This window comes from Acomys russatus, chromosome 27 (assembly GCF_903995435.1).
Source record: "Acomys russatus chromosome 27, mAcoRus1.1, whole genome shotgun sequence".
In the NCBI taxonomy this organism is placed as follows: Eukaryota; Metazoa; Chordata; class Mammalia; order Rodentia; family Muridae; genus Acomys; species Acomys russatus.
The window spans coordinates 29,940,619-29,962,156 of record NC_067163.1 but is presented as its reverse complement, the minus strand read 5'-3'; the positions used below and the strand labels follow the sequence as shown (position 1 = coordinate 29,962,156).

Below are 21,538 nucleotides of genomic sequence, written 5' to 3'. Positions count from 1 at the left end.
TGTAGGGGGCCTAAGTCCAGTCCATGCATGGTTCTTGGTTGGTGCCTCCGTCTCTGCGAGTACCCCGAAGCCCAGGTTAGTTGGCTCTGTTGATCTTGTGGAGCTCCTGTCACCACAAGGTATTTCTGTCCTTCGTCTCCTCTTTTCCACAAGGCTCCCTGCACCCTGCCCAGCGTTTGACTGTGAGTCTCGGCATTCGTTTTGATCCTCTGCTGGGTGGAGTCTCTCAGAGAACAACTATGCTAGGCTCCCATCTGTAAGCATAACAAGAGTGTTGTTAGTAGTATCAGGTGTTGGGTCATTCCCAATGGGTGGGTCTCAGGTTGGGCCAGGCATTGGTTGGACATTCCCTCCATCCTGAGTGAGGTAACCCAGACCCAGAAAGACACACATGGTATGTACTCACTTATAAGTGGATATTAGCCATATAGTACAGGATGACCATGCTACACTCCACAAACCCAAAGAAGCCAAGTAACAAGGAGGTCCCAAGGGAGGATGCTTGAATCTCACTCAGAAGGGGAAATAGAATGGACAGTGGAAGTGGTTGAAGAGAGGGAGCAGGATAGGAGAGAGAGTGCTGAGGGAAATGAGAGTGGGGACCAGATATGGTGGGAGAGGAGGTGGGGGGGTTGGGAGGTGGAAGGACAGAGGGCTTGCAGAGAGAAGAGAAACTGTGGGCCGGGGCCATCTCTGAGACAACTGGAGACCTACAATAGGGTAGGCTCTTGGAAGGATGCGGGGGTGACTCTAGCTGAGACCCCTAGTAGCGGTGGTCATGGAGACTGAAGTGGCCATCTTCTAACCAGATAGGACTCAGTGGAGGGAGGAGAACACGAACCCACCCACAAAACCGTCAACCCAAAATTTACCCTGCTTATAAGATGTGCAGGGATAAAGGTAGTGTAAAGCCTTACCTTCTGTTGTTGTGTCTGTTTGTGCTTCTGAGCCCCTTTCTTCTGCCCTGCCTGCCCTCCTCCTCCGTGTACCGTTTGTGTAAGGTAGAGCTGTTCTGTATTTTCTGGCAGTTTTGTGCTTTTTACAGGATATTCTGTCTACAGACAAACTCAGATGGGAAGGCAAGACAGGGCTTTACTGAGTGAAGGCTGGAAACCATTTTCCTACCCCACTTTTCTAACAGAGAGCAACCATTGGCCTCCTAATGTAAGAAATAGTGACCCAAGTTGGCTCTGTGTACTGTGAGCCTTCCCTAGAATGTGGCAGCTGCAAGGCCAGGCTAGTCCATGTTTAGAGCCAATTAAGAGTACACTGTGTTTACTCTTAAGTGGTAAGAAGTTTGACTCTGATCCATTAAGTAAAGTGGAGGTCCCTTCTCTCATATTTATCCAGGGCCATTCACGTGGTCTCCAAACTGTTGGCCTGAAGCTTGCTTGCTTGCCTTTTTAAAAAGACCATAATCAGGTTGGTTGGTTTCCCCTACCTCACCCTTCCTAGGTGGCCAGGAAACTAAGTAGATGTTTGTCCTCAGTCCTTGCCCCCTGCAGCCAGATTGACTCCCTAGTACCATTAAAGAGCAAGGCGTAGGAGGCAGCTTGGAGGCTCCTGGTCCTTGGCCTTGAGTCCACACAAGGGCTTCCCAACCTATCCCCTCAGACGACCTTCTGAATTGTTCACGGTATAAGATGAAGGGCCGCAGAGGCGGTGGCATTCCCAAGTACACATTGAGAAAAGTCTGCTTGGTCACACGCTGGTGCTAGAGGTTGATGCATTGAAAAATGACAATGTGTGAGAACAGTGTCTGCTGGGGTCTGAGACAGGGAGTGTCGTCATAGTTCAACCTTGCCTGCAGCTTTATCACATGTTCTGGGACTTGGCTGACCTTGCAAAAATGCTAAGCACTTTCTCGTTTCATTCTTGTAAGAATCCTGCAGGTTAGAGTTTTTTTTTTTTTTCCTTTTTCTGGGTGCAGGTTTAGTTTTAAAGAGTTAAGTAATTTCCACATTGAAATACTGGATTATTTGACCTCAAAGCCAGTATTTTTTCTGTTACCATAAACATCTCTAGGGAACCTTGTCTCCACTTCCAGACTCTAGAAGGTTGATCATACACCCCGTGGATCAACAAAAATCACTTCAAGGCTAAAGGAGCAGGAAGGGCTCTGAGCTATGTGTTGCTATGGAGGGAGTGTGAGTCCTGAAGGCAGGGGTGAAGTGAAGACTGTCACCTGCTTAAGCTATGGAGGGGGTCTGAGTCCTGAAGGCAGGGGTGAGGTTGAGGCTGTCACCTGCATAAGCTATGGAGGGGTTGTGAGTCCTGAAGGCAGGGGTGAGGTTGAGGCTGTCACCTGCATAAGCTATGGAGGGAGTGTGAGTCCTGAAGGCAGGGGTGAGGTTGAGGCTGTCACCTGCATAAGCTATGGAAGGGGTGTGAGTCCTGGAGGCAGGGGTGAGGTTGAGGCTATCACCTGCTTAAGCTATGGAGGGAGTATGAGTCCTGAAGGCAGGGGTGAGTTTGAGGCTGTCACCTGCATAAGCTATGGAGGGGGTGTGAGTCCTGGAGGCAGGGTGGGGTTGAGGCTGTCGCCTGCTTCAGTAGATGACTGGCCCTTGTCATGCTCCAGTTCCAAGGATTGCTTTGTGGTTACGGCCTTAAGATCACAACATCAGTGGTTGTCTCATTGTGTAACAGGAAGTCATGGGGTATGTCTCTTGTTCTCTGGTAATGAGGTAGTATCTGTTCGCTGGGTCCCATGCAGGTGGCATCCTCAAAATACAGCTATGAAGATCCAGGGTGTCTAAAAAGTGGGAACCCGAGATCTTATTTCCTGGTTATACATGCATTAAACTTGCAGGTGGCCATCGGCAGAAGGAGAATGGGAGAGAGACATTTGTGTTTCATGGCAAGCTGGGCGGGGGACAGTCTTCACTGCTGCTCTTTGTCAGTGCAAGCATGGAGAAATATCTTTTGGCTCAGGTTGGACCGGAACAAACTTGATAAAACCTTGCTAACAGCTTATCTACACTGAAGGTTTGTCAGTGACGGGTGTCAGGCAAGTATGTGGCCAAGGCTGCTGGAGTAGGCTCATGCCACATGCGAGCTCCCATGTGAGTGAACCAGACACATTCTACCTCTGGGAGCCTACATGTGTGCCTTAGGAAAGTCACCCTTTAGATACCTATGCAGAGAAGGCGTAGAGACGGTCAATTAGTATTTATCAGAGAAGCCTGTCAGTAAGACAACTGCAATTGCCTAGCTTCCTTCCCTGTGGCCCCTTCTACCAACTACACAGAAGAGCTGAGCCTGGTAGAAACCATAGGAGGGGAAAGTTCTGGAGAAACCGCTCATCAGTCCACACAGCCTGTCGAGAGGGAGAGACCATTGAACACCTTATGTGGATTGAAAATGTAAAATAACCTGGCCTGAGATTTCCTACTAGAATATAATCCTGGTATTCTTAAATATGCGCAAGATGTCTCTAGATGAGGACAGGGAGATTCTGACAGGCCCCTTTGTAGATAGTACTTGTAGGCACTAAGATCATCTAGTGTTCACATGGTGTGCCCGTGGTTAGAGCTCATAGGCCGTAGCAAGATAAGGAGAGGAAGGGACCATCCTTTGACAACCTCTGTTAGGCTCTGGCTCAGTTCTCCTGCTAACGCCAGCTTTGCTGTTCAACACTGTCAGATCAGGCCTTGTCATGATTCATAAAATGTATCTGGTACGATCCTAGATTCCAAGGCCAGGACAGGAACCAGGCCTTCTTTCAGCTTGATCTCAAGACCAACCCTCACTGGGGGTTCATGGGTATGATGGGCCCAGGGGTGGTACAGAACCTGCTTCTGTTTTTTGTAGTCTTGGCTTGATTACCTTGTAGGCTCATTCTTTTATATAGTCATGTGGCCAGTTGGTCAGCTGGTCATTCGTTCTGTGTGTGAACAGCATGGCCATAGGTGAGGTGTAGAGATGTGGCGGTCAGTGACGAGGCTCCTGGGGGCACACACTCTTTCCCTCTTCAGTGCTGATTTTTTTTTTCCAGCGCTGAGCACTGGGACTAGGGCTTCACGCATGGGCAAGTGCTCTACCATGGAGCTGCATCCCTAGTCTCTGTTCACTGTCTGTTTGGGGACTGGGTCTTACTAAGCTGCCAAGGCTGCCCTTGAACTTGTACTGTTGTCCCATTCTCAGCCGGCAGGGTAGCTCGGATTACAGGCCTCTGCCACGAGGCCTGGCTTAGTGATGAATTTTTAAATGTCCACCACTGGCCATGTTCTCCCGTGTAGTCGACCTTCTCTGTCACCAGCTCTAAATCAATATCTACTTTTCCCATTAGAGATAGTCAGAATGACTCAGCAGCTGCTCACCACCACAGAGCTTAAATTCTGTAGTTAGTCAAGGCTGTCTGTAGAGGACCCTAAATGTGTTTGAGCCCCTCTTGGGCCTCTGCCCCTTTTTTCCTTTACTGGTATTACCATAGCAACCTGTCGCTCATCCCCACCCCTACCCCACCCCTAGTAAACCCCAACTGTCGCTCTGTTCTCGCCTGGGGAAGGGACGCTCCAGGTTCCAACTCTTCCAGGTCCTGCTGTTCACTTGGCCCCTCCCAGGCTAGGTGGGGATTACCAGCTCCCATTGGGCACCAGCTCCATGTGTCTCCCTTCCCATATTCAGTCATGTTCCTACGACATCAGGAACACCTTCATCTGTGCATCTGTCCATCCCAGCCAGGGACGCTTTGTTTGTTCTATGGGGGTTTCTGAGTGGATTCTCCAACCCCTGCTTCTCAAGCAGAACTAGAAACTGGGACACACTCATCTTTATGGCTCTGTCTACTTGGGAATTCTTAAAAATTTGAAGCCAGTATCTTTATTTAATTATGAACTGGAGTTCTCAGCCAAAGGACGACCCACATTAGACATGCTAATAAAGCATTCTCTCTCTCTCTCTCTCTCTCTCTCTCTCTCTCTCTCTCTCTCTCTCTCTCTCTCTCTCTCTCTCTCAAAATTATATTTCTGCTTTGACAGTTCAGCTTTTGCCACATAAAATAAGTGGAGCTCCTGAAAGAATTGTCTACATGACTGATAGGTTAAATATTGCCACCTTCTGTTCATTATATGAAGTGCACATCGGCTTTCTGGAAGTTTTCTCCTGTGTGCTTTCAAGGAAAACTGCCAATCAGTTTCCCCACTGTAGCTTCTAAGTCATTTCAAATGCGAGCATATGTTATATGTATAATAACTGTAGTAGTGACTATATTTTGCTTGCTACGTGCTCCACATGGTTAGTGGAGGAGGAGGGGGCATGGTGAGGAGGCTTGCCTTGAAGTCAAATGCAGAATCAGTCCATAATTTGTGTAATAGAAGGCTTTTTGTATAGATCCTGTCAATTTGTTATAGTTTATGAGGCTTATTACAAAGGTTTAGCCACAGCAGACCTTAAAACAATGGTGTGAAGCATTGGTTTTTATAGTACACAGTTCCATGAGAGCAGTACCTATATATAATTTCTGGAAGAAAAAAGACCCCTCAAAATATTAGAATCCTTTAAAGGGTGAACATACAGTATCCTTAAAATATATTATTAAATTTTTTCTTGATCACAGCTAAAGCATTTGTTCTTAAGTCTGGTGACTTGCTTTTGTAGAGTGGGGTCAGTCTCCTGAATTAGTGACAGCTCCCACAGATATCAGAGAAGCTGAGCTGAGGAACAGGAACTGCTTGTTCTTGAAGTGGCTGATCCCGTGCCAGTGGCTTGCTCTTAGCTGCACTGTGTGAATTCTTGATTGTCCCATTCTTATGAGTTATAGTCCAAACTTAATATACACGTCTTGTAACAGTGAAAGGCTACAAGAGTATCTGAAGTAATGTTGATAATACTGTCCTACAACTTATCACTCCCTGTTCTTCTGGTGAAATTGTTATCACATTGGCATAGTCTTCAATAATTTTAATTCTTCTTAATGAATGTAAAGAAATACGGCAGTGTGTTTCTTAACAATGGGTGGTTGCATGAACATGCTCTAGCTTACATATATGTACATATAGATATGTAGAATTTAAACTCTGTGGTGGTGAGTCATTCTGACTATCTCTAATGGGAAAAGTAGATACTGATTTATAGTTGATGACAGAAAAGGTCTACTACATGGGAGAACATGGCAAGTGGTGGACATTTAAATTCCAGGGCATAGCTATGCCATGGTTTATCCTCTTAACGCTCCCATGAGATATTCATAGACTTGCAGCTTTCGTGTTTATAAAAACATTGTGACTAACATTCCTATCTATATGTGTGGGGACCTTTAATTTTGTGAGGTTTCCAGAACTCGAAGATCTAGGCCAAAGTATTTTTAACTTAACAGCTTTTTAAATTTAACTATTTGATGGACTACCTTGTACTATACACTTAAAAGCAACCATCCTCTGCTCCCTACCCCCATACCACCAATTTGGCTACTCTCCAAACTTTGTGGCCTGAGGAAGAGAATGACTAAGTAACAGTCTGCTTAGTTAGGCTACAAGGGAGGAACATCCCCAGCCATATATCCTTGTGATTAATCTGCTTTTCCAGCAAGGCAGGGCTCGTCTGTTGATTGTGCTCTCAGGTCAGAGCAGTTTGACCTTAATGAATTTTGTCAGCATCCATTAGCATTGAACCCAGTTTACACTGAAATTCCGAAGTCTTATCTACAAAATTATGGGTTTGAAAGTGACAAAGCCCCCAGTTAGGCATCTAGATTTGAAGAAGGCAGATGGAAGAAGCGTCTTGAAGCGTGAAGCAGCATTCTCTCTTTAGTGATTCCTGCTGAAGGCTCCATTGGGCAAATTACAAGGAATGTCCCCAACCGAAGACTAGTTTCTTCATGTTATGGTTGAGGCAGATAATGTGACTTACACAGCCTTATGTTGATGGCTCTCTGTGGCTATTCTTCTGCCAGTCACCCAGAATGGTGTTAAACTGGCTCTGCCACACGCTGCCATGTCGGGTCAGCACCGCTGTCAGAACTGGCAGAGGGATCTCCAGGAGGATTAACAGAATGTATCCCACTAAGAAAATGCTACCCAGGCCAGCACGTGTGTGCTGGTGACCGTAAGCTCAGCCTTGTGCTTGCAGCTATGAGCGCTCAGGATGTGTTCCAGGGATGTAAACCACGTTGTGTGTCAACATGTCTTTGCAATGTTTTTATTAAGCGTCCAACAAATGTCTTGGTTGTTCCATGTCCTGAATTGTAACTGATGACCATTTTGTTTCACTGACCACTGCAGCTTAATGCCATGGCAAATCGTGCTGCAGGGAAAGGCTATGAGAATGAAGACAATTATTCCAACATCAAGTTTCAGTTTATCGGGATAGAGAACATTCATGTTATGAGGAACAGTCTTCAGAAAATGCTGGAAGGTAAACCATTTTGTTATGCACACGATTACAAGAATAGTTACGTATTTTGATGCCAAGATGGAATAAGATAGTCTTTTGATTTATTTTTTTTCCCAATGATAATATTAAACAAGTGTGGTAATGGGAAAATATATTTCAGTTGGGAAAATCATCATGTTACAGTGACTCTCTAAACATGTTAACAGCCTTCTGGTTTCAGTCACATAGTGGTATCAAGTGCATTGATCATTTGGCAGTTAGGAGCCAGGTACTCTACATTGGTACTTGAATATCCTAGGTAAAAGTACAGAGGGAGGGGAACTTCCTTCCTTCCTTCTTCCTATCTTTCCTTCCATCCATCCGTCCTTCCATTCTTCACTTTCTTTCGTTCAAGGATATTTGGAGAGAAAGTAGTCCTACCTTTAAAGCAGTAATCCCCAGTGTTCCTGTGTGGAAATCAGGTCCACAAGCTGTCCCCACATTGCTGAGTGGCTGATAGATGGAAGGGTGATGGAATTCAGGGATCCTTATGTCTGCAGGAACTGTGAGAGCGCACATGTACGCACCACCCCCATCCTAACAGAGCAGTGAACGCTGTGGGGATGCACCAGAGCTTACATCCTCGTGTGGAGAGAAATGAAGAGATGGGCATGTGATTTGGAAGAACTGTTCTTGTGTCTTGCATTTCATGCAGAGGTTGCCTCATTACTGCTTATGCTCTTCCTGATCATGAAGTCCCATGGAGGGATCCTGCTGCATCCAGAGGCAACTGAAGAAGAGGAAGATGCCGGGATCACAGTGCCACGTCTTGCCTATGAACCCTAGAATGTCTTTGAGAAGAATGTGGAGGGATGGGGTGGAACCTAGGGAAGTCAGTTGTCTCAGTGGGAACTGTGGAGTCTGAGATGAAGAGAGACAAGGAAGGAGCTGAATTGTTTGGGGGGATGCACCTTTGCCCTCGGTTACTTACCCAGTTCTCTGTTCCATCAGGACAGCACAGTGTGGTCCACCGGGGGACCTAATCTCTCTCTCCTGGACCTCCCAGGTGACCTTAGTCATTGTGGGGCTTTGAACACATTAGTTGTTTCTTTAGGAATCGGGGAAATGAGAGGATTCAATTAATAACTTATCCAGGTTGTGGCAGTTGTGGTGGTTTTTTTTTCCTGCATGGCAGTTTGGTGCCCCTGGTTGTAACAATTTAAAATTGGACTGAAGACTGTGGGTCTAGCTCAGTAATATAAGGCATTGGGTTCGGTTCTCAGCACTGGGCTAGATAAATGAGCAATTAAAGAATTAGAAGAAGCCAATTCCTGCATCTGAGACAGCAATGTTCACCATATTTTGACACAGTTTGTTGTGTCTTAGGTCAAGTTCTAACAATTGAGGTATGGGTATTTGAGGTTCTTAAGCATCTAGAGATGTGGAAGACAGGTGGCTTAGCCTGGCTCTGTTGTTGAGAAGACACTCTTGAGTGTAAGATGTGCTCAGCATTGTTACTGTCATCAGGGAAACTTCATGTTGACACACTTTTACAGTTTGCATTCAACAGTTTTCTAAGACAGCCTTCCACATCATAACTTTCCCTCTGTACAGAAAATTGTTCCTGGGAATATTTATAACATAGGCCTCTGCCTTTGGTTTCTGAGCTACCCTGTATTTGACTTTTCAACCCTTGTCCTCTGGTCTGTCTCACTGCTTTTTCTAGAGGCCAAGCAAATGGACAGAGTTCGGGAGGGCAGCTCTGTTTCACAAGGGATCACGATGCTGCTGCATAACTCTGCCATGTGTGGTTGTAAGCAAAGGCAGCTTTCCGGATGCTCTTCTGGGGTCTTGACCAATGTTTGACTACCTGTTTTTCCTGAGTAAATTATAACCCACTGATGGAGGCTCAGCCAATAAAGTGATGCACCCAGTAAGACCCACCTTCCCAGGGCACTCTACTTCACACGGGGTTCTTGGCATCCCAGCCTAGCAGGCAGGACTAGTGGAGTTCCCCATGACTCTGACTTCCTTCAAATTTGCTAAACCATGGATTGGGATTTTACCAGAAGGGATTATGAAATGGAAAGTGGAACTTGTGTTACGGCTTCCTGTGTCTAGTACAGTGAGTCTGTGAGTAGGAGCCCCAGGACATTTCATTAGAAACAGAAATTTAGGAATGAGTTCACATCCTCTGTAGGTCCCTTCACTGGGGTCAACAGAGGTCAACTTAAACTTTAACTTTTTAGGTTGTAAATCACCTACAGAAAACACGAAAGCTATGTTTCTGGTACACAACAGTTTTGTAACTGTTAGTTAGTCAACTTAAACTTTTAACTTTTTAGGTTGTAAATCACCTACAGAGAACATGAAAGCTATGCTTCTGGTGCACAACAGTTTTGTAACTTAATTGCTTTTTGTGGTAGTTCCCCTTTCTCTCACACAGATAATTGCTTTCTTCTCAAAGAATAAAAGATCACTGACTTCTCTTTGTTGTAAGAACAGTGGCTAGAAGAGCCTAGAGTGCACTCTTTGAGGCAGTTCTCTCTAGCAGTGGAATTTGACTGGCATGCATCCTTGGTACTTGGTGAAAATGCCATCTGCCTTTTGTATGAAGAACAAGGCATGTAGTGTACATAGAAGTGTTTATTGTCACAGCTTGGTGAGGTGGCCCAAAAGCCTGAACCCTCTTTGTGTAGTTTGTCCTCAAACAAGGCCTTTGGGGAAAGATATGGCAGAGGCAGTTTTTCCTTTTCTATCCAGTGTGCCATCTTTTGGATGTTGCCTAGAGTTTCCCCATCTCCCGCCTCCTCCCTCCTGTCTTTGTCAGTTCTATTACTTGCATTCCACAGAAATCTTGTTTTGGTGTCTATTCTATGTCTGTGTAGCTTACTACTTAGTCGTGTAAATAAAATGTAGATGTCAGGCTGGTGCTGGGTGGCGTGGGGCGCTGTTCCTCCTCCTCCTCCTCCTCTTTTTCTTCATCCTCCTTCCTTTTTCCTCTTCTTTCACTCTTTTTGTTGGAAATAGGCTCCCACTATGTAGCTCAAAGGAGATCTTTTTATACTTCTGCCCTGAGTACTGAGATTACCGTCATGCAAGCATCCTCACTTAAAGGACTGTACTTGGTTTGTACGGTAGTGTTATATAATGAGCGACATCTCTGGAAATAAAGAACGAGCTTCTTAGGCCAGACAGTTGAAGATAAAACTAAGTTGAAAAAGTAATAAAATATTTGAATTTGCTCTGATAAATTTCAAATAATCATTTCTCAGTTAAAAAAATAAAATACGAACACTACAAAGAAGGTGATAAGATGAGTGCTGAGTGTTTCTATAGCATTGAATTGGCTGGGGGGTGGGGGGTACACACTGCTTAGTGATAGATAATTTTTTTTTTTTTTTTTTAATGTGCATTGGTGAGAGGCTGTCAGAACTGAGAGTTACAGACAGTTGTGAGCTGCCATGTGGGTGCTCTTCCTTTGGAAGAGCAAGCAGTGCTCTTAACCACTGAGCCATCTCTCCAGCCCCAGATATATAATTTCTTACAAGATTTCATCCTCTTATGGACTAATCTAGAATACGGCTTTAAGCAAGCCCACACCGATAGCAGTGTTTCACTTAGGATAGTAGAACTTTGGAAGCCAGATATATATATATATATATATATATGTCTTGTAATAGTAAATGATGAAATAATTTTGGTCCACGTTCTTGATCGAAATGTAGGTGAAATAAGAAAACAAGGCTGGTAGTCAGAGATCTCCAGGTTCAGGGAAAGCCTTCTTCAATATGCAAGGTGGAAAGTGATCAAGGAGGACACATGATGTCTATAGGTGGCATGCCTGGTTGCGTGCATGCATGTGTATTGAGTGTGTATTCGCACACTCACTCAGGTCACGTCTGGGTAGGCAGTTTCTGTTCATCCTAGGAAAAGGAGATTATTATAGTTTTCCTCGTACAGATTTCTCTGCTCAGGGTTTAGCCTTTGTCAGAGTCATGTAATAGAAGATGCCCGCATCCCTTGCTAGTTTGTGGTTCTCAAGCCAGAAGGGCTCACAGAAAGCCTCTGCATGGCAATGGTGACATAATATTTGGGGAGCTGACTAAACTTTTGACACTAACGTTTAAAGATACATTTGCTCGAGTAAATTATTGTGACCTTACTGAGGCCATCTTGTGGCTGCTCTTCTTACACCTCTGTGACAGAAGAGGAAATGGAGGCACAGAGGCTAAGTGACTCCTGCAGCCTCCCCATGGTAAGTGGTGGAAACATGGCTTCCGCTCATTAGCATAAGCCCAGCGCCACACTCTTGGCCACTCAGATTTCTTGCCTCAAGGGGAAAGGAGGTTGATATAGAAAGAGCCCAGGCCTAAGTGGGCGAGAGTCCCAGGTTTGGGTTCCCAATTTACGTGGAGTAAAATTGGGGAGATCTCTATTCCTGTATGTGTAAGGTAATGTAAATTATATATTTCCTTGTGAGTCATAACATTAAAAAGATGTCTTATAGATTATCAAGTGTTTCCCAGCATAAGGCCCATTCTACTTTCTCTTGGTGAGCAATACTGTACTTTAAACTAAGCTCTGAGATGGGATGGATAGGTTAATCCTGTCAACTGGGTATTTGATAGGTCCTGTGCCTTCCTATGGGTCAGTTTTCTTAATTTCCTTATTCGAAAGACAAATTTTAGAGGCATGTATGTGCCTGCCTAATAATATAGTCTATGTCCACTCAGGGTAAGTGCATCAAAAATAATTTAACAGACACAGCAGGCCTAGTGTAGATTCTCCCAGTGAGTTGTTCCATAGAGCTAGAAATCTCTTTAATAGCAAACCACACGGGGCGTAGGTCTAGAAGTCATGGAACACAGGTGTGGGGTCAGTCAACCGTCCTGGCTCTGCACAGGGAAGTGTTGGCTGAAGGGAGATGGGGTGGAGAGTGTTTACTTCATCTAGATTGAAGAGTGCCCACGTCACAGGTTCAAATTACATACATAATAATTATATGGGAACTCTTGTGGCAAAATCAGGTGACCTTGGATGGAGACCATGATCTACCTTGACACTGTTTCTCAGAATTTAGCTCTGTGGCATGGTTTCCATGTGGAAAGCCCACATTCTCAGCTGGGTTATTTCCTGTGCTATCATGGACAGAGTGAACCTCTCAAGCCACTCTTTACAATATGGTGGCTTCACTCAGACACAGCAACCTCAGACATTTTAAAATAGTTTTCTCCTGAGCCAGGGTCTGTCCTTTACTGGTTATCACTTCCTGGCATTGAGGAGGAACACAGTGGATCAAGAGCGTGTACTTTTACTCTGTGTAGTGTTGTGTGAGGATTTAGAATTTAAGCAGGCCACCCCCATCCCACAGTACTCTCCCACTTTTTTTTTTCTGTTTCATATTGTATTGTGATGGTAAGATTCGGGCAATTAGGACATTCCCTAAAAGGAATAAACAAAGAAGCAAATGTCTGAGGTGGAATGAAAGACTGACAGTTAGGGCTGTTTGCCTTGAGACTGTTGTCAGGGCTTGTCAGTTGGTGTTTGTTTGCTAGTGACAGTGTGATCTCAGATTTGCTGATTGCTTGGTCCCTTGGAGCCTTTGCACCATGGTGGGAGTATGGAATCCCCAGCGTCCTCTCTCACCTTTTTAGTTGTACCCCCAACATGATCCCAGAGCCTACTCCTTCCCCTTGCTTTCAAAGTTTCCTATATGTTTTGAGTCTGTGAATCATATACACAATTCACTGGTGAAGCTATCAAAAGCCAGCAGGCATCTCTCATGTGACCCTGCCATCTGGTGGTCTTCAGGTCAGTGTTTAGTTAGTGTTTGTGTGGCTATGTATTTGCATATGCGTGTGCATGGTTGTTACCTGGTATACCGGTGTGTTTGCACTGTTTCCTTTGCTACCAGCTCAGGCATTGTAATACAGATGCACAGAATATAGATTTAACTGCACCATATCATGTAGTACTGTATTCTTTTAAAGAAAACAAGACTCTTCAAAAAAAAATGGTAGTATTGTTTAGAGATTACAGAAAGTATAATTGTGAATAAAAGTAGAAGTGTTTTGAAGAATAGTCTTTGGTCTTGTTGGTGCTCCAGGGAGAATCTCTCCAGCTGGTGAAAAGTTCCTTTCAAATGACCAGTGTAGCTGGTGAGGCTAAGGGAGGGTGTAGTGTTGACAGTATCAGCTTAAATACAATTCAGAAGTTTACTCTGAGTCTCAATAAAAGAGGGAGGTGGCCAAGCTGATTTGACTAAACAGTTCCCTTCTTCAGACTCCACTTATGTCCTTGAATAGAACCACTTCCTATGCTGTCCAGGTAAGGGAGGGTGTTCTTATTACACTACACATTTGAAGACTGTCTAAATAGTCTTGGCCACTTGACTGCAAAAAGGAAACGTGATAAAGCCAAGAGCAGCACTTCCAAACTGCTTCAACCACAGCATGCTTCAAGATGGCTAACAGGGAAAGAACGTCCTCACTTCCGCTTTGGGTACTAGTGGGTGTGGAATGACCAATCCCATGCCCCTTTCTTTGAGTTCTCCCTCACCCTGCCCAGCATTTGCACAGGAGAAAGTAAACTGATTCAGTAAGCGTGTGGGGAAGACCAGGCAATGCTGCCTTTCTTCTAAGTAACTTTTTCATACTTCTTGAGTTTGAAAATACACACCTTATGTTGGCTTCTGTTTCTTTGCAGTGTTTCACATGCTTATACAGTAGAAATGCCCTGTTAAATAAAATAGTATCACGATACCTAGCATCCAGCTCCAGCCTGCCAAGTAAAATTCTCTGCAATCTGTGGCATATGTGTCTGATGTCAGCTGACATGAACTTTGTTCAGCAAAATGGTTTGTAAATATTGGTTTGGGTTTGGCAACAAGAATGAACAAATCAGTATTTCTGCCATATCCTGGGTTTATCCAAACACAACATTTTCGTATTTAAAAGCCTGGGCACTAATTGTTTCAGTTTCAAGTGTAGCCCCATCTGTTACGTGTGTTAATCATCTACCGAGCTATTTGCTTTGAATGAAGCCACTGGCCATTAGGGGAAGACAACCTCTCAGCTGTCATCTTGCCCAAAGTCCTGATGTGATTATTTTCCCAAGCATGTGCAATTTCAGTGTTCCTGACCGCAGAACTGTTACCCAAGAGGCGTTCTCAGTGTGGAAGCAATGAGCTGACATGGCAGGAGCCCAGAAGCCCATCCCTCCCCTGCCAAGCGACAGGTGCTGCTGCTCTCTCACCTTGCTTTCAGTTGTCTCTCCCATTTCTCTGTTAGCACAAGCTATCTCCAGGTCAGCTGCAGAGCTTGGCCACTTTAGGTTTAAACTTGTACCCGATGGGAAGAGGGGACTGAGCTACAATTTTGAATGCTCAGATATTCTTTAGGCCTGCTAGATTTTTCTGAAGTGAATATACATGCTAACCAGCCTACAGCCAGTACCAGCCTGAGTGTTGCCTCTTAACTGAAGTAACTTCAAGACAGTTTTCTATGGAAGACTTAACAGAATCAGCTGAATCTGGTGACCTCCTCCTTAGAATGTGTGTATTTTAGGATTAAATTGAGCCCTTTGGGTCACGACCTGAGGTTGGATGTTGGAAGTACCAGGCATCTAGGGAGTACTACAAATGCATTGAGTGTGCTAGAATTTGCACCACTTCCTGATGGGCTGTGTCTTTGGGCAGTGTCCACAAGCAGAGGTGAGCTTGCCACATGGAGGGCCCTTGAATATGCTAGGCCAAGTGCTTACTGGCCACCCGGGCCTGGCATTTGGCATTTGTATCAGCTTCCACTCTTTCTAAATGACTGTTCTCTGAACTCAGGAAAACTTCCTGAGGTGCACAGTGGCTGCATCGATTTCTGGGAGTCGTTGAGCATGAACTTTTCTATGGCTTGTTTCCTAAGTCAGCTTTCTTCCAAGCATCCTTTCTAAGTGACTTTTCTCTTACAATTTATTTTAAAGAGTGAACTTCCTGAGCAACCTAAATCACTATTGTCCACAGAAATAGAATGCAAGTCTTAGCTATGAGCAATATTATAATATTAAGTTATCTGGTGGTTAAAATTTAAAAATAGTAAAAAGTGTAGATTATTTTTTGTTTGAGAATTTCATACATGTGTATAGTGTGTTTGAAACCCTCTGCTAGTATCTGCTTTGACACCACCATACGCTATAGACATCTCATTCAGGGCTGAGCACACCACAGTATCTTGTATTCTGGATATCTAACCAGCTGTTAATTGCAATCTACTACATAAAGTGTCTGTGATGGGGGCTGAGAGATTCATTAGCCCTCTGCCAGATGTACACCGGCAAAGGCTTTTTCCCGTTCTGTAGGCTGCCTCTTTACTTGAATGATGATGTTCTCTGCTATTCAGCAATATTTTAGTTTCATGCTCTCATTTATCAGGTCTATGCTACCGGAGCCTTGGTCAGAAATTCCCAATTTTCTCCTTCACAGATTCAAGGTACCTTAGATATTATATGGAAATGTTTGTGTCATTTCGAATTGAGTTTGTACACGGTAAGAGGTAAGGATGTAGGTTCACTTTTCTATGTGTAACTATCCAGTTTGACCAGCACCATTTGTTGAAGATGTTGTCTTTTCTCCAATGTGTACTGCTGGTGTCTTTGTCAAAATAAGAGTGTGGGCTTATAAGTGGATCTTTAATTCCATTCCATTGGTCTACTTGTCAGACAGTGAGGGGGTGGAGTCATGAGAGCAGTGGGGAGCAGTATGTCAGGGCAGGGCTCAGGACATGTGGTCCTGAGGAGAGCCTCTACTGGCTCACATTTGAATTATGAAGCACATCTGCAACTGAGCAATGAAGAAGACCACATGGTCAGAGTCAGACTATCCAGCCTCCTGTGCCATCTCAACTGGCAGAGTGGACCAAGTCCACACTTCTTTGCATTGCTTCCCACATGTAACACAGGAGACTAATACCAGCGCCTTCCCCATCGTTAGAATGGGAAAACTCTTTACGATACTTAGAAAAGCATGTGGCATCTGGTATTTCAGTTTTTCTATGGTTCCTATTTCTACGAGAGCCTTACCAGCGTAGCCATGCTGTGGTGGCAAAGACTATGGGTTTGCTCATCAGAACACTCGTTTGTAAGATTTTTCTGTCAGTGATGACTTTGTGTTTTGACTTCTTGGGATATTTTCACTATGCTGCCATTCTACAAGCATTACCTTGATTTGAGAAAAATACATTTTCTACCTTTTACATTTAAAACAGCCAAGCTGACGGCAGGTAGCTCCTGGCTGCAGGGTTAGGTGGGGAAGAACTGAAGTTTACGCACAAGAGTGCTTGGCAGCTTAGTTCACACAAAACACAGACCGTAGGTTAAACTAATGTGAAACTCTTCCAGATGAAGAAGAAAGACACTTGCAATTATAAACAGATTTAACAGATTTGTGCTTAAAGTTGAGTGTAACTTAACTTGGGAGAAGAATCATGGTGAGATACAGTTTTCCATCCAGAAGAGGCGGCGTGATGGCAGAGGCGGAGTAGCGTGTTGGGAAGGATGCAGAGGAGTCGGCCTCCTTAGTTGCTGGTGGGAGCACAGATTGCTGTAATTTCTGTGCACAAAAAAATACTTTCTTTCTGTTCCTCAAGTAGTTAAAAATAGAATTATGCTGTGATCCAGAGATTTAACTCCTAGATGGAATCCATGAAAGAAAAAAGAAGTATGTTTTCAAAAGGGTTGTGCATGAACATACGTAACAGCTTTATTCAAAGTAACAAGGAAGCAGGAAGCAACTCAAATGTCTGTTGCTGAACAGATTTGTTTAGATTTGATTTTAAAAGAGTTGAGATAAGGACACTGTGATGGGAATGAAACTTGACCACATGCTAAGTGAAAGAAGTCAGTCCTGACAGGACATATGTTGACTAATTTCAATTTATGGCATGTGAAATGCCTAAAATGGGTAAGTCTAAAGAGACAGAGAATAGACCCGTGCCTGTGGGCGCGGAATACAGAACTGAAGTTGGCTGCCAAGCACGGATGGGGGCTTGGGGTAATATCAGTGTTCCTGGAGTTGATCTGAGTTTCAGATACACAAAGCATGCTACAAACCCATTGAACACATTAAGTGAATGAATTGAATGTCGATGAATTAAGCTAAAAAAGAAAGCAGGAAGAAGAGTGCCACAAGGTTTGTGCTTACAAACGATCTCAGTCTTGTGAAGTATTAAGAGAGTGGGACGGCAGGGTGGAGACACCTGCCTGGGCTTCTCTTTGTTGATCAGTGCTTCCAGCGTGCGTGCGTGGCGGAGGGGGCTTCCCTGGTGGTTCCTGCTGGATGATATGTCTGATAATATATTACCTATTTGCTGCTTGTTGGTTTTTTTATTTTATTTTATTCCTGCTTGCTATATGTTTAATAGACTGATTTTAAAATTTTTAAAAAAGAAGAGGGCGGGAAGCTATTTTTTACAGAATGGAGGACTTTCCAGGGTGATAAGGCCTGAGCAAGGTCTTTAGACTGAAGCTCAGTGATGGCATTGCTGCTGGCTTTATGGGAAGCAGGAGAGGCCAGGTAACATGCAGACGCATAGGCTCCCACTCTAAGCATGTGAGGTGCCCTTCAGAGCTGGCTAGCAGGGCCAGAGGCAGAGCCCTAAGCTTAGCTCAGACTTGCCAGCCAGAATAAACCTCTGCTACAGAGTAGCCTGCCCCAGTTACTTGATTACAGTTGCAGAGTTAGGCTAAGGCAGTGTAAATCTCTAGGTATAGGAAGGGATGTATGTTACAACTTGAGCTTTTTCTACAGTGGAGGCCTAGAGATGGGTGTGGTTAAAAAGGACCTCAAATTTTGATTTTTAATAAAATTCTCACTTATAGAAAAAATTCTAAATCCTATGTGTTTACAACAAGCCAGCAGCAAATTTGTAGTTTTTATGTCTGCTACTCCTTTATCACAAGGCTTCTCCCACCCCCTCTCTGCTTTCTGTAATCTTAGGCCCGGGTGACTCAGTTTCTGAGATCCCTTATTCTCTTCACAAGGTCTGTTTCGAGTACTCTCTGATCGGGCCATGCGGGGCGTGCCTTCCTTCTGCGTCTCACAATTCACCGCTTCTTACCCAGCGTGCACATCACCTGTCTTATTCTATAGTGCCACTTGGGGCTGAGGCTAATAACTCAGGTTATATTACTTTTCCAGTATTAATATGTTCTCCCAGGCATTTCAGTTTTTGCTTGCATGAGTCACACCACGCAGCACCATTGTGTTTGATTCTGGAAGATGGATGACCAACTTGAGTGGTTAGAGTAGGGGGTTTTGTTGTTAGGAGGTTGGAGGCAGGAGAAAGGCTCAGATGAAGGCATGCAAAGTAGAGCTCCAGATGATGCTCAGGAAGGCTGTATTTCCTGTGATGGGTGGACGGTTCAGGGCAGGAAGGCTGGATGGGAGGCAGGGCTGTGTGGTTAGGCTGAGACAGCACAGACCATTTGCAACTGTGCCTTGGACCCTGCAGCATGTGACTCCCTTTGCTTGTTTTCCTTTGTCTGGGCATCTTGGCAAAGTGGGATCTGGAACCACTCAGACCGGACTGCGTGAAGTCTGGCTACAATGCTGGTCCTCCCCCATGTTGTGACAAGTGTGAATCAAGACATCAGGAAAGCGATGCGTCTTGTTCCCTTCCTGTGCTCCAGTTTAGATGCGTTAAATCCTGTTGTGGATCATTGTCATATTGCATCATGTTCCCTGTGCCACCCCTGCATCTTCTGTCTGCATTTATTGGCTGTGCCTTGGTCGCTCATATTGGAAACAAGTCTTCTGGAGTTCATGGGACTCCCCAGTGTTCTCCTGAGCTAGTATTGGTTTGTGCTTCCTTTCCAGAGTAGTCATTTCAGCACAGACTTCTGTGTGCAGAAGAGTGAGAGTTGGAATTCCAGAGATGAGTGTAAACCACAGTTTCAACATCTCAGGGTAGATTTTATTTTATTTCCCCGGTGGAGTTCAGACAGACACTGGTCTTTTGGTCATCGCCCTGGATGCATGAATAGATTTTTGTTTATTTAATGACTCAGTTTGATATAAAGAGACTTGGTTCAAGCTACTACCCCACCCCAGCACAATTTGGTCTCTTATTTCTCTTCCAGTTAAAAACAACATACTTTCCTACTTCTTCCTGGTTCCCCCACTAAAATGATCATGAAATAGTTTTCAATAAAAAGGCAAAAATACAAAAGTATTAGAGCATAGAAGAGGTGGCGGCAGCAACATAAACATGGCCCCGGAAATAGGTGGGTGAGGATTGGTGTCTGCGAAGACTGAGTCAGATGACGCTGGTGGAGGGGTGTGAAACTGGAAGCTGGGCCAGATGGAGCTGTAGTCGTAGGCATTAAGGACTAACCCTTTCCACATGGGTAACTGTTATCCTCATCTTACCCTTGAGAAAACTGAGAGGAAACCTAAGTAGCAGGTCCAAGCTTACAAGCTTCTCAGTAAGTACTGAAAAGATAAAAACACATTTCCAAGTAACAATGTTAGAACAAAGGGAAGAACTGGGTGGGCGAACATTTTCTTTAAGAGAGATTTGAAGCAGTGTGGTCATCGTTTTTTAAAGGTTTGTTGTTGTTATTGTTTTGGGTTTCTTTTCTTTATTCTAGCATTTGTAGGTTCCCAGCAAAGCTAAGCAGTGGATAGATTTCTGTATAGCCACCCACAAGAATAGCCTTGAACATGCATAGCCTTCCCATGTGCATAGACTTCCCAAATACATATCTTCCCCACATGTATCTCTTGCTACATGCATACCATCCCCACATGTACATCCTCCCAGCTTGAAAACCACCCTTTTCGCAAAGTCCTGCACCAGAGGGCATATCTGTTATAATCTTTGTACCTACACTGACACTTTCTGAGCTGGGAGACACATTTGTTAACAATCTGTGTACTTAAACTGACACATTATTAGCACTTACAGCTCAAAGTTTCCATTGGGTTCAGCGCTGTGTACATTCTGTGGTTTTGTCTAAATGTTTAACAGCATGTATTCCGCTGTTGTACAGAGTAGCTTCACTGTCCACACAGTGCTTGTGTCCTGATGAGCCATCCCGTCTGACCTAACCACTGGAAACCATTGGCCTTTTGCTCTCTCCACAGTTTTGTTTTTTCCTAACACGTAGGAAGCTCTTTCCTGTAGTTTCACACATGAGGTTCCTCCTTGTCTTTTCATGGCGCAGTAGCTCATTTATTTCTGCTTTTGTTTATTATGTATGTAGTGCGTTACATGTATGGTGCATCTGCATGCACATGTGCACATGTTCGGAGCTCAGATGTCAACACTGGATATCTTCTTCTAGTACTCTTCACTTTATTTTTTGAGACAGTCTCTCACTGAACCCAGGCTCACCAGTTGGCTGGAGTAAGTAACTGGTCAGTAAGTTCCAGGAACCCTTCTTTCTCTTCCCTTTCCCCTGAGTGCCAGGGCTACAGACATGCACCAACATGCCCAGGTTTTAATTCAGGTACTAGTGACTGAACTCAGGTCCTTAGGCTTGTGAGGCAGGGACTCTCCTGATTAAGCCTTCTCCCTGGGCTCCAATGAAATTGCTTTCTCAATGAATGTCTGTGCTTGGAATCTCAGGGTTATTTCTTTCATCTTTATCTCTGTGTGAACTAGAGTTTAAATGCTGATGGTTTTTCTGTATGGCTTTTTTTTTTTTTTTTCAGGAAGTCAGAATGAAACTTTTATCTGATATATGGCAGGAAGCATCTATGGAATTAAATGCTGTCATTAACAATATCCATGTGCTCCCATATGCACATGTAATTTCAAGCACTTACAATTGTAGGAGTTTAGCTTTGAAAGTATATCTCTGTTTTGACATACACCTAAGGTTCAGGAACATTGCAGAAGAGGAACAGAAAGATTGTAAGAGCCTGAGGATCAAGAAGTTGCTGCTTTCTGCACACAAGTTTCACTCTCACCTAGTAGACTGCTGCAAAAGGAGCTATATCCTTTCCATGTAAGGAATGCTTTCAGGGTCTCACTTTTGTGTTCTTATAACAGCCCTAGTAGGAAGCATTGAGGTGATGGAGCGTTCTGACTGGATAATTGCCAGAGTCAACATTGTGATGGTTTCCTCCATAGTATTCTTAGGTCAAGTGCTCCTTAGCTGCACAATTTTAATACGTACACCAAAAGGTGAGTAGATGTCTGTGCTGGACTTTTCCAATGGCAACAGTCAA

General features: G+C 44.2%; 1 protein-coding gene across 1 annotated transcript in view; it reads left to right on the top strand.

Moving 5' to 3' along the window:
- Mtmr7 (myotubularin related protein 7) overlaps positions 1 to 21,538 on the top strand; it is an 81,568-nt gene that overhangs the window by 51,029 nt on the left and 9,001 nt on the right. The window contains 1 exon segment of the mRNA XM_051169560.1: positions 7,224 to 7,356. Within this exon segment, the coding sequence (XP_051025517.1) occupies positions 7,224 to 7,356 (133 nt within the window).